This window comes from Schistocerca americana, chromosome 1 (genome assembly GCF_021461395.2).
Source record: "Schistocerca americana isolate TAMUIC-IGC-003095 chromosome 1, iqSchAmer2.1, whole genome shotgun sequence".
Lineage (NCBI taxonomy): Eukaryota > Metazoa > Arthropoda > Insecta > Orthoptera > Acrididae > Schistocerca > Schistocerca americana.
In genome coordinates this window covers 550,581,449-550,597,414 of record NC_060119.1, presented here as the reverse complement: position 1 = coordinate 550,597,414, position 15,966 = coordinate 550,581,449, and the positions used below count along the sequence as shown (strand labels likewise).

Sequence of the window (15,966 nt, the reverse complement as noted above, 5' to 3'; positions counted from 1 at the left end):
GCAACTTGTTGACCGATCGAAAGCTGACCACGTTATATGAAGTAAGTGGGTATTCACAACCAAGAGAAACAGAGAGGGTGATACTATTAAATTCAAAGCGAGGTTAGTAGCTCTGGGTTATAGTCAGATATTTGTAGTTGATTATTGGGAAAGCTATAGCCCAGTGATGAGATGAAGTAGCCTGAGGATCCTGTTAACAACAGCAGTATTAAGGGGATGGAAAATAAAACATATTGATGTGGAAACTGCTTTTCAGAATAGCCCACAAGTGGCACAGTTTACATGGAACAACCAAGATTGTTTCATGTGGGTAATAAAGTGTGTTTATTAAATAAGAGTTTGTATGGGCTTCACCAGGCAGGTAAAGATTGGAATGATTTTTTCTGCTCTGTGGTGAAAAAAGTAGGTTTTGAACAATATGAAAAGGATTCCTGCGTATTCTTCTCTAGAAATTTGATTATTGGAGTTCATGTTGACGATGTAATTGCAATTGGTGAAGAAGAAATGATTATGACATTCATTAAGTGTTTGAAATCTCATACTATCATTACAGAAATGAGTGACAGCTTGTTGATTTTGGGTCTTGAAATAGAACAGTCTCCAGGGCAGGTGAAATTAAATCAGACGGCTTACATTCAACAGATGCTAAAAGAATTTAAAATGCATGACTGCAAGGGCATATCTACACCATGTAACAACAACCGTTTTAGTGAAGACGATAATGACAGGCCAATTGACCAGAAATTGTACCAAAAGGCAGTAGGTTGCTTGCTGTACATATCTACGTGTACTCAAGCTGATACTGCTTTTATTGCGGGGAGATTGAGTCAGTTCAATTCTAAACCTTGTATTTCTCATTGGGCCAGAGTAAAAAGAGTATTTTGGTACCTGCAGCAAACTAAAGAATTGAGTTTGTGTTTCCGTGCTGACTGCTGTGAAACTATTGCATTCAGTGATGCTGATTGGGCAAATGACCCAGGTGATAGTAAATTGTGTCAGGCTACACAATTTTGTTAGCTGGAGCAGCAATCAGCTGGAAACGTAAAAAAACAATCAATTGTGGCAACTTCCACAGTTGAAGCTGAGTATATTGCCATGTTTGAGACATGTAAGGAGGTGGAATGGTTTACTGATTTTTTTAAAGGAGCTAAAGAGTTCTGAATTTGTTAGACTGTCCCTGTAGGTCAATGTTGACAACACAGGTGCAATGGAAGTCACCAAAAAGAAAGGTGTATCAGAGAGAACCAAGCATTACAGGGTCCGCTACCATAAAGTCAGACGAACTGTCTTGGATGGTTTTCTTAAGTTTATGTATGTGTCAACTAATGACAATGCAGCTGACATTTTAACTAAAGGACTAAGCAGCATTAAAACTGAGAAATTCAGAGACATGTTAGGATTAAAATGAGTATTGTTTACTATTGGAATTTGTGATGTATTATTGTCTCATTTGTGATTTTAACTTCAGTGTCTCATTTGTGTTCCTATGTTTGGTACTGGAATTTGTGATGGTTTTATTGCCACATTTGTGATCTTAATTTCAATGTCTCATCTGTGTCCCTATGTGTAATATTGGAAGTTGTATTCTTATGTTCAATATCAGAAATGGTGAATTTTTTGATACTGGAGTGTAACAGGATGAGGCTACTTACTAAACTGCGCTCTCTGATGCTCACCGAGGGGAAGTGTTGTAATTCAGTTGATCTAATTCGGTGAGACATCAGTTTGTACATAGCGCCATTTCCAGAGGGCTTGTACCTTCTGTTTTGTCTTCTTGTACGGGTGCTCTTTGGGAGGGGAGTTCACGCCAAGTTGAGGTATTAAGCGGAACAAAAATGTGATGGCTTTTTGTGTTATGTAGAATAAAATAGAACATGTGGTTTAATACATGAGTTAACAGTGGCGACGTGTACTTTATGTTCTTAGTCAAATAATTATCCTCATCCTCATTTAAAGGAGACAAGTTAACAATTAGCCAGTCAGTTGTACACATAAAAAATAACATTGCTAATTACTGCACAAACAGCTCTGTCCATGACCATGAAACAAGAGCTAGGCTCAACTTACATTTTACAAGGAAAACAAACATAAAACTCAAAACAGCATTTTCTACCAAGGAATAAAACTGTACAGTAAATTACCAAAAGAGATTAAAGAAATTGCAAAACTACACTTATTTAAAAAAGGCAGCAAAAAAGTACCTGTTATGCAATACATTTTATACACTGAAGGATTACTTAGATAAAACAGAGTAGGGGTTTGCTAAAATAAAGTTATACAAATAAAAATAATAATAATTATTATAATGATTATAAAACATCCAACATTCCACATAACACCTTCACTTTGTTTTTATCCTTCTTTTTTCTTTCTAGAAATACTTAACCCTAAACTACACATAGCAGAATATTAACAATTCTTCCTCTTTCTGAGTTGAACATCTCACTCATTATGGAGGAATGCTGAGTCTCTGTCTGTCTGTCTCTCTCTGTGTGCATGTGCGTGTGTGTGTGTGTGTGTGTGTGTGTGTGTGTGTGTGTGTGTGTAATGAGTGAAGTGCTATGAAACAATGTGTGTATAGTGTGTGCAGTGACTGATAGTGAGATACGAGTGAACAGTGTGGCATTGCATTATTAAATAAGTTATTTGTTATAAATGCATTGTATACCAGGAGTAAATCTAATGACTCTCTCTAACTAGAAGTCTGTAAGTAAATGTGTATACAAATTAGCTTATTTTAAATTGGTCTAAACTTGTAAATACTTTGACATGTCCTATATCCTTGTAAAAAGAGATCTACAGATGAATAAAGCTGCTGCTGCTGCCACCGCCGCCGCCACTACTGCTGCTGCTGCTACTACTACTAACATGCTGTTTGTTAAATCCCTGACTAGCATTTAGCATGGATCAGAGACTAACTAACTCATCATCGTCAATAAAAATATGTGGTTACATATTGCTTGATAAAATTTCTGCAGACTGAGAAGTCACAATTTGATCCCAGAGGATTTCATCATTGGGGATAACTAGAGGAAAAATACATTTGGGGACATGAGGGATATTAATGTGATGGAGAGGATTGCTAAACTGTATCTGGGGACAGTATACAGACAGCTGGTGGAATGTTCAGACCTTTGTCGGAAAAGCCTCAAAAACGATAAGTGTTCATGTTGAAAGCTATATCTGTGAGACCATAATACATTGTGCTGGTAACAGCAATCATTGTTATTGCTGTAACATTTTGTATTACATTGCTGAGAGTGAGCAAACATACACACTGCCATAATTGCAAAATAATATTTAATTAAGTTAAATGGCCATAAACCAAGCTCATAACTGTGCATTATCACATATCTGGCGAACGAACATGTACTGCTAGGAACACAGTGTCTTCAGAAAGAAAAAGAAAACAATACAAGACAGTAACAACTAGTAAAGATCCAGAAGTAGTTTTACAATATAAAAATTATTGTAACATACCGAGAAAATTTGCAAGGAAATCAAGAAACATGTATGTCAGAGAAGAAATTAACAACTCCAGCAACAAAATAAAGTCAATATGGAATGTTGTTTGAAAGGAGACAGGAAAAGTAACCACTCGGGTAGGTAGTATTACTATTACAGAGAATGAGACCATCCTAACCAACAGTACACAAGTAGCTAATGTATTTAACAACCATTTCTTAATTGTAGGAGAAAAAATTGGTGAAAACAGTTCAAAAGAAAAAACCAGGCAGAACCTGGAAGAGCCTGTTTTGGAAAAATTTAGTCAGATTAAGTTCCACCTAACAACATCTTGTGAAATAAGTAAAATTATTAAATCTTTGAAAAATAAATGTTCAGTTGGAGTAGATAACATCTCTAATAAGATATTACAATAATGTGGAGCAATTACAACTGATGTTCTAAGTCACATATGTAATGCATCACTAACAAAAGGTATTTTCCCAGACAGGTTAAAATATGCCACTGTCAGGCCTCTCAACAAAAAGGGGAACACCACAGATGTCAATAATTATCGGCCAGTATCCTTGCTTACAGCATTTTCAAAAATCTTCGAGACAGTAACGTATTCAAGAGTGGTTAGCCATCTCAACAGTAATGGGATACTTAGTAAATCACATTTCGGATTTCAAAACTGCTGTTCCACTGAGACAGCAAAATAAGATTTCACTGTCCACATAATGGAGTCTTTAAATAGTAAAATGTCACCAATAGGAATTTTCTGTGACTTGTCCAAAGCAACTGATTGTGTGAACCATGACATTATGTTACAGAAATTACAATTCTACAGTATAAATGGAATAGCATATGAGTGGTTTAAGTCAACCTACAGGAAATGAAGCAAAACGTTTCCTTATATGGGTCAAGCAATTTAAATAAGTTTGCCACTTCATCTAACTGGAGTGAAATTACATTAGGTGTTCCACAGGATTCAATCATGGGTCACCTTCTGTTCTTGATATGTGAACAACCTCCCTTCCTATCTGAAACAGGAAACTGAACTGACACTGTTTGCTGATGATACAAGGATCATTATTAATCCAGTAAAAGGAACTCCAATTGAAAATGATACAAATAAGGTCTTTGGAAAAGTCATTAACTGGTTTGCTGCAAATTGAAAAAACACAGTACATCCAATTTTCTGCTACAAAAAGTACAGTTCCTTCATTAAATATAACACAACAGAAGTCAGTAGACAGGGTAGAGCATACTAAGTTTTTGGGGGTACATATAGATGAGAACCTTATTTGAAAAATTCATATTTTGGATCTTCTAAAGCAACTAGGTTCAGCAACTTTTGCAATGAGACTAACTGCCAATTTTGAGGATATAGAAATTACCAAGTTAACATACTTTCACTCTCTGATGTCATATGGAATAATTTTTTGGGGTAACTCAACATTTAGACAAAAAGTATCCACTGCTTAAAAGACAGTGGTTAGAATAATGTGTGGGGTTCATAGTTGTACATCTTGTAGGCATATTTTTAAAAGATTGGGAATTCTTACAACAGCCTCACAGTACATTTACTTACTAATGAAATTTGTTCTCAACAACAAGGTCAGTTTAAAAACAATAGTGGCATTCATGATTATAATACCAGAAGAAAGAAAGACTTACACTTTCCTTTACTCAACCTATCTTTGGCACAGAAAGGGGTCAAATATGCTGCTATAAAGATTTTTGACAAATTACCAGATGAAATAAAATGTCTGACAGACAGCAGTAATAGCTTCAAAAATTAATTTAAATCATATCTCCTTGACAACTCCTTCTATACCATAGATGAATTCTTGAGTAGGAATAAAAAAATCTATAAATATAGTATATGCATTTTGTGCCATTTAAGGGAATGGGATTAATAATAGAAATATTACTCTTTAACTCTGTATTTAAAAAAATCTGGTTTCACATGTGCGTTTCTTGTGCACTTGACACATTCCACATCATAACAGCTACTGTACCGTGCGTTTGCAACCAACTAACTACAGTGCACTGACATTCAGAATAGTCTGTGGTAGTTTATTTCAGCAGAATGGCTTCTTAATATAAGTCCACAGTGTCTTCTTCAGTTCTCTGCTTACTGTACTGTCTTTTACACAATAGTAACACAACAGCACCTAAATGTAGTCATCCTACAACATTGAATACTGTGGATCAGTTGTTACTTGTCATACAAAAATACACAACCCCTTCATGAGGTGTCTCAAAACTTTGACCAGGAGGTGCATTCATACAACATTTCAAGTGCGCTTAAGTTAAATAGCTGGTGATTTCAATCACTGCACCTGTAAGCTGAAGAATTATATGTTTGACACTCGATGAATCATGCGCAGAGATAAATAAATGATTGGAAGTCTATGACAAACATTGAATTACTTCTGTCATAAGGTATTCTCTAACAGAAATGGCACTATATGTTCCAACAATGTTTATTATTGCCAACTGGAACGCAGAAAATTATTTCTATCACAAAAATGGAGGGCATCCAATCATTTGCTCATATCTGGGTCGGCATGATCTATGACATAAGAGTGTCTGCTAAATACTTGACAAGTTCAATGAATAATTACCTACAATATTATACAGCCTTTTCGATTAGCATGCTTTGCCAGCAAAATACATGTTTAAGTAGGTGTTGAAAACCTTTATCAAAAAATCAGACCTTTGTCACTAATCTTTGGCTTTCACTTAACTGTATCTGACGATTCATATATTTCAATGGGAACGACGGCGGAACTTCTAGTAGTAAAGAATTTTTACACTTCTGAAACTCTGAAATTAATCTGGGGGTCCAAAATTTTTAAGTCTGTCTTACGGATAGGAAGGCGTTATACTGTGAAACAAAACAATATAACTGATCAAATGTTTTAAGAGTCAAGATGTTTTCACAGCCATGTCTACCTTTGAACAATGAGTCAATAAATTTATGGGGTAATGCAAAGGTGACAATCCTTCCATGTCCGACTGCTTCCTTATTTGACAGCTAATACACCAATGTTTTCTAAGACAATTTAATGATCTCGTTGAACACTAAACCCAAACTGTCGCTCATTCGTAAACGTTTCGGCTCGAAAGACACAAAACAAAAATATTCCAGCTGCATCTAAATTTTTGTCGAAAGAACATAATGTCTAGTCATTAATTACTTCAAAATTCCAGTTTCACCACTTACCATCCCTCTTTCTCTTTTGACAAGCCGTTCAGAGACGTCCTCAGTGTCCAGATACCAATAGAATGAACAGTAAACAAATCCAAGTAACGGAATTCAGTACTTCAAACAGTCATATGATCGGAGAGCAACTACAGGTGACTCAGTTTTCCATATCAACAGCAGAATCGACAACTGTTTGCACAGCTGCAGCCTAACTCACTATCTTCAGTAATAATTCTTAGCTTTTACTTTCTCGTGCCCGAATGCCGAGATATTCTAAATACATAAATACAAATAGCTCATTTGAAACAATTTTCATTCACATTATTTTGATATGAACTTTGCACGTGCTTGTTTGTTATGGTTGTATTACGGAAGCAACGTTTACTCTTCCTGACTGCACACACTCCCACGGTGTGCTTGTGACAGTGGTGTTTGGTTCACTTTTCCTCTCGTAATAAGGCGTATCATGTCACGCTTGATGTAATTGTTATGCAGACAATTATTTAACTACACAAACGGGATGTTCTGCTCATGATGTTCGTTTTTCTAGTGACGTCATACAGCAGGCTGTCATACTGCGCCACCAAAATGCTACAGTACAAAGTTATTAGTACCAACGTGAGAACGGAGTGCTGACAACGCTGTTGTAGAAAGACCGTCGAAGACTCGTAGGTAGAGAGCGCAACTAATTTGCCCTACGCTAACTTGTCTGGTAGTCTGTTTTTTGTAGGAATGTCAATACTGACATGTTTTAATTGTAATATCTTTTTCTTTAGGACTTTGACATAACAATGGTACATGACGCTAATCGGGAGAGTTGTTCGCGTTAGCAGCATCGTAAGGTGCGGCTTCGCTAACAAAGCGGAGAATGATTCGCTTCAGTATTACATTTCTGTTGCTAAGCATGTGTAAGTATGTTTTGCTGTTCTGTCAGATTTTTTGTCGTCAGGCGCGCGCACACAATAAAGAAAAAAATTTGTCATTAGAATCCATTCTTATATTTCCCAACTGGCCATTCAATAGAATGAACTCGCTGTGGCTATTGCGATGAACTGTTCGGCGAAATTACATTAGTAAAAAAATAAAACTGTGGCCACAAAACAGAAGTGGCTACGTCACCTTGCGGAAAATCATGCAATACACATAAACACCTGTTCATCTTTCTGTAATGGATGGATGTGGTACTTTATAGTGTGGAGTAAATTAGATTATGCGAATAATTTTCATGTTGCATGTTGTGTAAGGTAATAGTATTAATTTTATTGCTTGTACCAATAAACACTTATTGCTCTTTATTTAGACTTTTACATATTTAGCAGTGCATGTGTTTTAATTTAAACCTTACAGCCCTTGTATAATTTATTTTAAATCAGTTATCTCATTTGAGTGTATAGCAACCTGGCAAGTTTATGAGAGCATGTATAAGTTATTTCATTGAACTTTGTTATGTTTGTCTTCAATTGTAGAGAAAGCTCCACTAGATTTCAAGACAGCTAATGTGGAAGCAATGCCAGGGGGGCGAGAAAATGGTGGGATTACAGAATCAGCATGAGTGAGTGTCTTTGACTGATTAATACTTGGCTTTCAAACAAGGAAAAGAAATTAGGCGAAATATGTTTCAGAATGAATGAAAGTCTTGTAACAGTGGAGTAGGCCTATTTGAGATAGTATCCACTACGAATGGGTATTGTTCAAAACGTCTCCCTTAAACTGTAAGAAAAATTCAACCTTGGCAAAGTTGTTGTCACTATGTTAGGGTGGTTGTTGTTGTTGTCGTTGTTGTCATCTTCAGTCCAGAGACTGGTTTAATGCAGCTCTCCATGCTACTCTGTCCTGTGCAAGCTTCTTCATCTCCAAGTAACTGTTGCACCCGACATCCTTCTCTGCTTAGTGTAGTCATCTCTTGGTCTCCCTCTACGATTTTTACCCTCCACGCTGCCCTCCAATACTAATTTGGTGATCCCTTGATGCCTCAGAACATGCCCAACCGACCGATCCCACCTTCTATTCAGTATATCCTCATTAGTTATGTGATCTACCCAACTAATCTTCAGCGTTTTTCTGTAGCACATCATTTCGAAAGCGTCTATTCTCTTGTCTAAACTATTTGTTGTCCATATTTCACATCCATACATGGCTACACTCCATACAAATACTTTTAGAAAAGACTTCCTGGCACTTAAATCTGTACTCGACGTTAACAAATTTCTCTTCTTCAGAAACACTTTTCTTGTCATTGCCAGTCTACATTTTATATCCTCTCTGCTTCGACCATCGTCAGTTATTTTGCTTCCCACATAGCAAAACTCATCGACTACTTTAATTTCCTAATCTAATTCCCTCAGCATCAAGTGATTTAATTAGACTACATTCCATTATTCTCATTTTGCTTTTGTTGGTGTTCATCTTATATCCTCCTTTGAAGACACTGTCCATTCCGTTTTACTGTTCTTCCAGGTCCTTCGCTGTCTTTGGCAGAATTACAATGTCACTGACAAACCTAAAGTTTTTATTTCTTCTCCGTGGATTTTAGTTCCTACTCCAAGTTTCTCCTTTTGTTTTCTTTACTGCTTGCTCCAAAATTAGATTTAATAACATCGGTGATAGGCTGCAGTCCTGTCTCAATCCCTTCCCAACCCCTGCTTCCCTTTCATGCCCCTCAACTCTTATTATAACTGCCATCTGGTTTCTTATTACAATTTACAATAGCGTTTCGATCCCTGTATTTGACCCTGCCACCTTCAGAATTCGAAAGAGAGTATTCCAGTCAACATTGTCAAAAGCTTTCTCTAAGTGTTAGGGATACAGTGGGGGAGGGGGGGGGATGTATGACTAATATTAGGCTGCACAGAATCACCAGTGGAGGCATTTAGATTTTATGTGCCCTTGTGAATCAGCCCAGTGGAACTTTTTTTCTCTGAGAGGTGTCCATTTCTCCTTCTACTTTCCTGAACTTGATTGAAAATGTTCGTATTGATATTGCCGTTAATGTTGCATTACATTGGTGTAAAAATGCAGAAAAATGATATTTTGATTAGAACTGGTCATATTCCTTGCCTGCACTCTGTTTACACAATTCATTCCCTGTTTGACATTGAGCTTTCATCAGCTTATTAGAACATTTGTCATTGTGTGACAAGGCTCAAATGGTTCAAATGGCTCTGAGCACTATGGGACTCAACTGCTGAGGTCATCAGTCCCCTAGAACTTAGAACTAGTTAAACCTAACTAACCTAAGGACATCACAAACATCCATGCCCGAGGCAGGATTCGAACCTGCGACTGTAGCGGTCTTGCGGTTCCAGACTGCAGCGCCTTTAACCGCACGGCCACTTCGGCCGGCTGTGTGACAAGGGCACCAACCGAGTGTCATGTGTCAGAATAATGGATTATTTAGAGATGTGACCACTACAAGACACAGTAAATATGGGATAACTAGCACTGAGTGAACATTTCAGAATGCATTTCATAGCTCATCAGTAGTGAGTTTAACTGCATCTTACTGTGTGTGATTGCTTTGGGGTTCTGCAGTTGAGAACTCTCTCTCTCTCTCTAGAGAAATCTCTACTGTACTGTGAAGTAACCTTGGCTTTTCTTGACTGTAGTTACTGAATACATTTTTTTGCAATCCTTGCTTTATGTTCACCAGTACTTCACGCTTTCCATTCTAGCTATTTCTTGTTCCCAATTATAATATGTCATCCTCAAATCTGCTAGCATCCCATTATCTTCTAACTCTGCTTCTTTGCCCTTCTATTTTTCCTTCAATGGTTCTGTTTATCTTTCAGACAGTTTTCTATAGAATGTCTGGCCCGGTTCATTTTCCAATTTGTGGTATATTCAGGAGAGTTCTTGAATAAGATTTTCACTCAGCAGCAGAGTGTGCACTGATATGAATGAAGTTTGGAAGATAGGAGAGAAGGTACTGGCAGATGTAAAGCTGTGAGGGTGGACCGTGAGTCGTGCTTGAGTAGGTCAGGTGGTAGAGCACTTGCCCGCGAAAGGCAAAGGTCCAGAGTTCGAGTCTTGGTCCAGCACACAGTTTTAATCTGCCAGGAAGCTTCAGGAGAGTACTTGTTTTCTTTGCTCTTTCAAATGCATCTTCATTCCTTTCCCATCGAGCGAGGTGGTGCAGTGGTTAGCACACTGGACTCACATTTGGGAGGACCAAGATTCAAACTGGCGTCTGGCCATCCAGATTTAGGTTTTGCACAGTTTCCCTAAATTGCTTCAGGCAAATTCGGGGATGTTTCCTTTGACAAGGCATGGCCAATTTCCTTCCCATCCTTCCCTAATCCGAGCTTGCACTTGGTCTCTAAAGACGTCTTTGTCGACGGGACATTAAACACTAATTTCCTCCTCCTCATTCCTTTTTCAACCTATTTAATTTTTGCCACTCTTTTTCATAGCTTAATTTCAAAGCTTTCCACATATTTTACACCTCTCTTCATTAACATCAATGCTTCCGAGACGTGTTTAAGTTCATCCAAATAAAACACTTTTAAATTTGTTGGATCAATTCCTATTGCTACTATTACTAGTAACCCTCTTATTTTTCTAAATACTCACTCTCCATACGATAATCTCTTCATAATTTTTCAGGTACGGCTTCAATTAGCATAAGGTATCCTTCCCAAATAAGTGAAGTTAACTTGTCCAATTTTTAACCAATTGTAAGTCTCTGCTATTTTAATCACTTTTTGCCTTTGGTATGGTTATACTAATTCTATATTTTTCTTATTGCTTCCTTTATCTTATGAAGATCATCTTCACTTTCTGTGGGGTGACCACTTAATGATTAATGACCCACATATTTAATAAATCTCTCTCTCTCTCTCTCTCTCTCTCTCTCTCTCTCTCTCTCTCTCTCTCTCTCTCTCTCTCTCTCTCTCTCTCTCTCTCTCTCTCTCTCTCTCTCTCTCCCCCCCCCCCCTCCTCCTCCCCCCCTCTCCCCCCCCCCCCCCCCCCTCATCCTCCTCCCCCATTCAAAGCTTCCCATATCTGTTCCCATAGACATTAAAAATAGCTGGGGACAAGGTTGCTGCATGGAGATTATCTGATCCATTCCTTCATCTTGGAGTCTTACAGCGGCTTTTTCAGTCTTAGATATTGTTCTTCCAGTCCATTCCTATTTCTTTCACTAGAGTAAAACATCGTTTCACTCTAAGGTTTTTCCCAGTCAATGAAACACACATCTCTCAGTTGACTTATGTAATTATTTCCAACAACAGCTCCCACATATAGTGGTGCCTCTTGTTTCCCTATCTCTCTTGAATCCAGATTACTCCTGTGATGAGTTTTTCTCTATCTTTTCTTTTCCCATTGTTACCAGAAATACATAAGCAATAGCTTTGCCAGTATGAGATATGAGTCTCATAGTTCTGTAATCCATGCACTTCTTGCCACATATTCACAACTACAATAACCCAGCACTATTGCCTGACTGTTGTGAAGAGTTGTGTTGAATGAAGTGCATGAGTGGGAGCTATGGTCAAGGCAGAGAAAATGGAAAGGCAGAGGCAATGGCTAGGAGCATATAACAACAAGGGAAGGCATAAGAGTATAGAACCAGAGAAAACTTGCTCTAAATGTAGGCAGGGGTAGAAGTACACATGGTGATACAAGAGGTGTGGCTAATACAGTGCAGAGGGTGACTGCTGGAAAAAGTGTGGAAGTGGATACATAGACCTATAAAACTAGGGAGCTAGGAGTAAGAAGCTGATTGGGGAGGGAGAGTGAGGCCAGGGGTTGTAAATAGATGGAGACTGGTATGGGACAGAGACTAGTGGAACCAATGATATATGTTAGGTGCATTTCCCATCTGCATGATTCAGAGGATATGGTGTATGAGGGTGATTTCCTGATGGAATGGTTTGTGAAATGGCCATTACAGTTAACTATGTTGTGCTCAGTGGCATCTCTACCACTAGATGGTATAGTTATTCTTGGCCAGATATTGACACTCATTCATAAAAGACTGGAGTAGTTGCAGCGCAATTGTCAATAAGATGACTATTTTCACAGGTGGCTCTTCCACTTGGTAGTGCCTATATAATACACCTGAGTCAGGGCTGAAGTGTAATATGAAGAAGGAATGTATCTCATACCAGGCTCCTAGACCTGGATTTTTGTCATGTGATAGTGATTTGAAAGTAGAAGTGACATAAAGAAGAAGCAAAATATTTCATAGGGTCTATGTGTACTGGAATACTGCTTTGGAAGAGGTGGGAAGGATTTTGTATTTCTATTTTCAGAGGACAGTGGAAGGTAGCTGTTTCTTGGCAGATGATAGATTAAGCTATTACTGTCCAGGTAATGATCAGTAGTATCAGAAATGCACATTTTGTGTTGCTTATATCTATATCCACATACATTCTCTGCAAGCCATTGTACAATGCGTGGCAGAGGGTTCCACATACCACTAGTAGGTATTTCCTTTCCTATTCCACTTGCAAATAGAGTGAGGGGAAAAAATGACTGTCTAAAAGTGTTTGTATGAGCCTTAATTTCTTGCATCTTGTCTTTGTGGTCCCAACACAAAATGTACATTGGCAGCAGTAGAATCATTCTGCAGTTGGCCTCAAACACCAGTTCTCTACATTTTGTCAATGATATCTCACGAAAAGAATGTCATCTTCCCTCCAGGGATTCCCATTTGAGTTCATGAAGCATCTCTGTAATGCTTGTGTGTGACTGAACCTGCCAGTAACAAATCTAGCAGCATGCCTCTGAATTGCTTCGATGTCTTCCATTAATCCATCCTGGTGGGGATTCCAAACACTCGAGCAGTTCTCAAGAATGAGTCACCAAGTGTTCTATAAGCCACCTCCTCCATAGATGTGTGAGCCACACTTTCCCAAAATTTTCCTAATAAACCAAAGTGTACCATTGGCCTTCCCTACTGCAAATCTGACAAGCTCATTCAGTTTCATATCACTTTGCAACATTGCACCTAGATATTTAATCAGTGCGGCTGTGTCAAGTGGTACAGCACTAATACTGTATTCTAGTATTACAGGACTGTTTTCCCTATTCATCCGCATTAACTTACACTTTCATACATATAGAGCAAGCTACCATTCAACATACAAACTGGAAATTTTGTCTTAGTCATGCTCTTGTCCTCCTACAGTCACTCAACAATGACACCTTCCTGTACACCACAGCTTCATCAGCAGACAGCCGTAAACTGCTGGTCACCCTCTCTGTCAGTTCATTTATGTACATTTATGCATGTAAGAGCAGTCTTATCACATTTCCCTGAGGAACTCCTGACGATTCCATTGTTACTGACAAACATTCGCCATTGAGGGTAACATATTGGGTTCTGTTGCTTAAGAAGTCTCCCAAGTCATTCACATATCTGGGAACATAATCCATATGCTTGAACCTTTCTCAACAGTTTCAAGAGAAATGTTCAGGGTTTGTTATTGTAGAGTATGGGAAATTTGTGGAGAAGGTTTTGACTATAGTGACAGTCAGTCAAGGCCTTGGCAAGGTATCAAAGTATTGCTTATCACTGCTGATGCAATGGGTAATAAGGGGGTGTTCCTTTAACTAGTTGTTGGGTGTGGGTGGATTGTGAGAGTATTTGTTGCAGGCAGGTTTGAAGTATAGATCCCATGATGATGATTCTAATGGAAAACCTGGAATTATCAGGGACTTACCTTTTTCTTAGAAAAACCAGGAAAATCTTAGGGAATTTTAGGAATTTCATTAAACCTTGGGAAATTAAGTGTTCTTAACCTAGCATTGAAATTTAATTTTTTTGAGTTTTATAAATCACATATTTTAAAATACTCAATATTTCAAAATGTGTAAATTATAGGAATATTATTCAATACAAGTTTCGATGGTTAAAAACTGTGGGTGAAGTACTGCTTATGGGTAGTATATCTCAGCCGAGAAGAAAGAAAAGTCATTATTGTGGCATGTCCCCGATTCACTGTCAGGAGTATTTTGTGACACCATTTTGCTCCCCATACCTTGAATTCTTTGGCTTTTTCCCCAAGTTTGAGTTGCCAGGGAGTTTCTGGTGACACCGTCTTCCTCCCCATATCTGTAATTCCCCCCCACCCCCCACCCCCCCTCCACCCCTCCTCCTCACCTCCTCACTCGCCCAAGTTTGAGTAGGCACCCTGGAGCTTCCATGTGAAGCCATTGCTCTGGCAAGGGCTTCAGAGTACTGGCTGAGAAGCTGCTCATCACTGATGTCTGTGTGTGGTAAAACTTCATGGTAAGAGACTTTTTGGTGTTGTATACATGGTAGATGCATAAGTGAAACTCTTATTGGTGATTGCTTTGTTCATTATGAATAGAGGTTCTCATGGTGTTGTCAGAGATGCAAGTCTGCAGCCATGAAAGTAGCTCATTGAGCTAAAGAGACCCAACAGAATTGATAGGAAACATTTGATATGAAGGAACGAGAACATTATGTCTTGGTTCTAACTCGTGAATCCAAACCGGAAAAAGGGATTAAGGTTTTGAGTGGCTATGAATGGTGTTTTTGGATGACCATCTAACAAATTGGTGATCATTATGTCTCCCAATGTTGTGCTAATTGTGTGTCTTCATTTTTTATGCAGATAACCAATAAAACTACTCAAAGAAGGTTTTTCTGTCACACTCATGGCTTGTTTAGATTTTGGTATATAAAGCTCTGGGTCAGTAATCCTTTGATCACTGAAAGTAGCTATATACCGCCACCTCTGTGTTTAGTAGTCAGTACCATCTGCTCTCCAAGTAGAGACAGATCAGTATTAATTGATACTAAGAGGTGGCAAGGTCATTATGTATGCTAAGTGTAAGTTGGGGCGTGCTAAGTGCCAGTGTCTGATTAGAAGGAAAACAACAAAGGTGCTATTCTTGGCTGTAATTTGTTCTGACAATTGCAGCTGCAGCTGAAATTTACTACAGAATCTCTATTTTTAGGTATGATTTTGTCAGTGGAATGTCAAGCCTGGAATTCAAAACTAAACAGACAGGGATTCAGAGGTTACTATGGTGATCGAGGATTTGAAGAGACAACACAGGCACCAAAAAGAAATAACAACCACAATAATAATAATAATGTTGGTAAGTAGTAGGCAGTTGTGTTATATGTGTAGGTAAGTGAAAGCTCCTAAGTAAAAGCCAGAAATTGTAATAATAAATTATGCGAATAAATTTCAGCTGTGCAGCACAGTATAACATTAAAGTTATCAAATGGCACTCAAGTTAGCTACATGATACCATTGTTTCTTAAATGCCTCTAAAAATGTTGCTCTTGTTATGTTTCCCAGACATTCTCCTTCCATAATATTTCA

At 38.1% G+C, this 15,966-nt stretch overlaps 1 protein-coding gene and 1 long non-coding RNA gene across 3 annotated transcripts in view; one reads left to right on the top strand and one right to left on the bottom strand.

The window, feature by feature from the left end:
• The window catches only part of LOC124606028 (ras-related GTP-binding protein C), a 114,358-nt gene extending 107,103 nt beyond the window's left edge, over positions 1-7,255 (bottom strand). Inside the window, exon 1 of the mRNA XM_047137995.1 lies at positions 6,680-7,255. Coding sequence (XP_046993951.1) covers positions 6,680-6,682 — 3 coding nt within the window. The 5' untranslated portion in view covers positions 6,683-7,255. The remainder of the gene's footprint in view (positions 1-6,679) is intronic.
• A 20-nt stretch (positions 7,256-7,275) lies between these two features.
• LOC124606039 lies at positions 7,276-15,726 on the top strand. 2 transcript variants are annotated; one of them, XR_006978692.1, is made up of 3 exons: positions 7,276-7,329; positions 7,438-7,569; positions 15,593-15,726. It is a non-coding gene; the product is annotated as an uncharacterized LOC124606039 (long non-coding RNA). The 2 variants fall into 2 exon arrangements; XR_006978691.1 differs by having other exon boundaries at positions 7,281-7,333.
• The last annotated feature ends 240 nt before the right edge of the window (positions 15,727-15,966 follow it).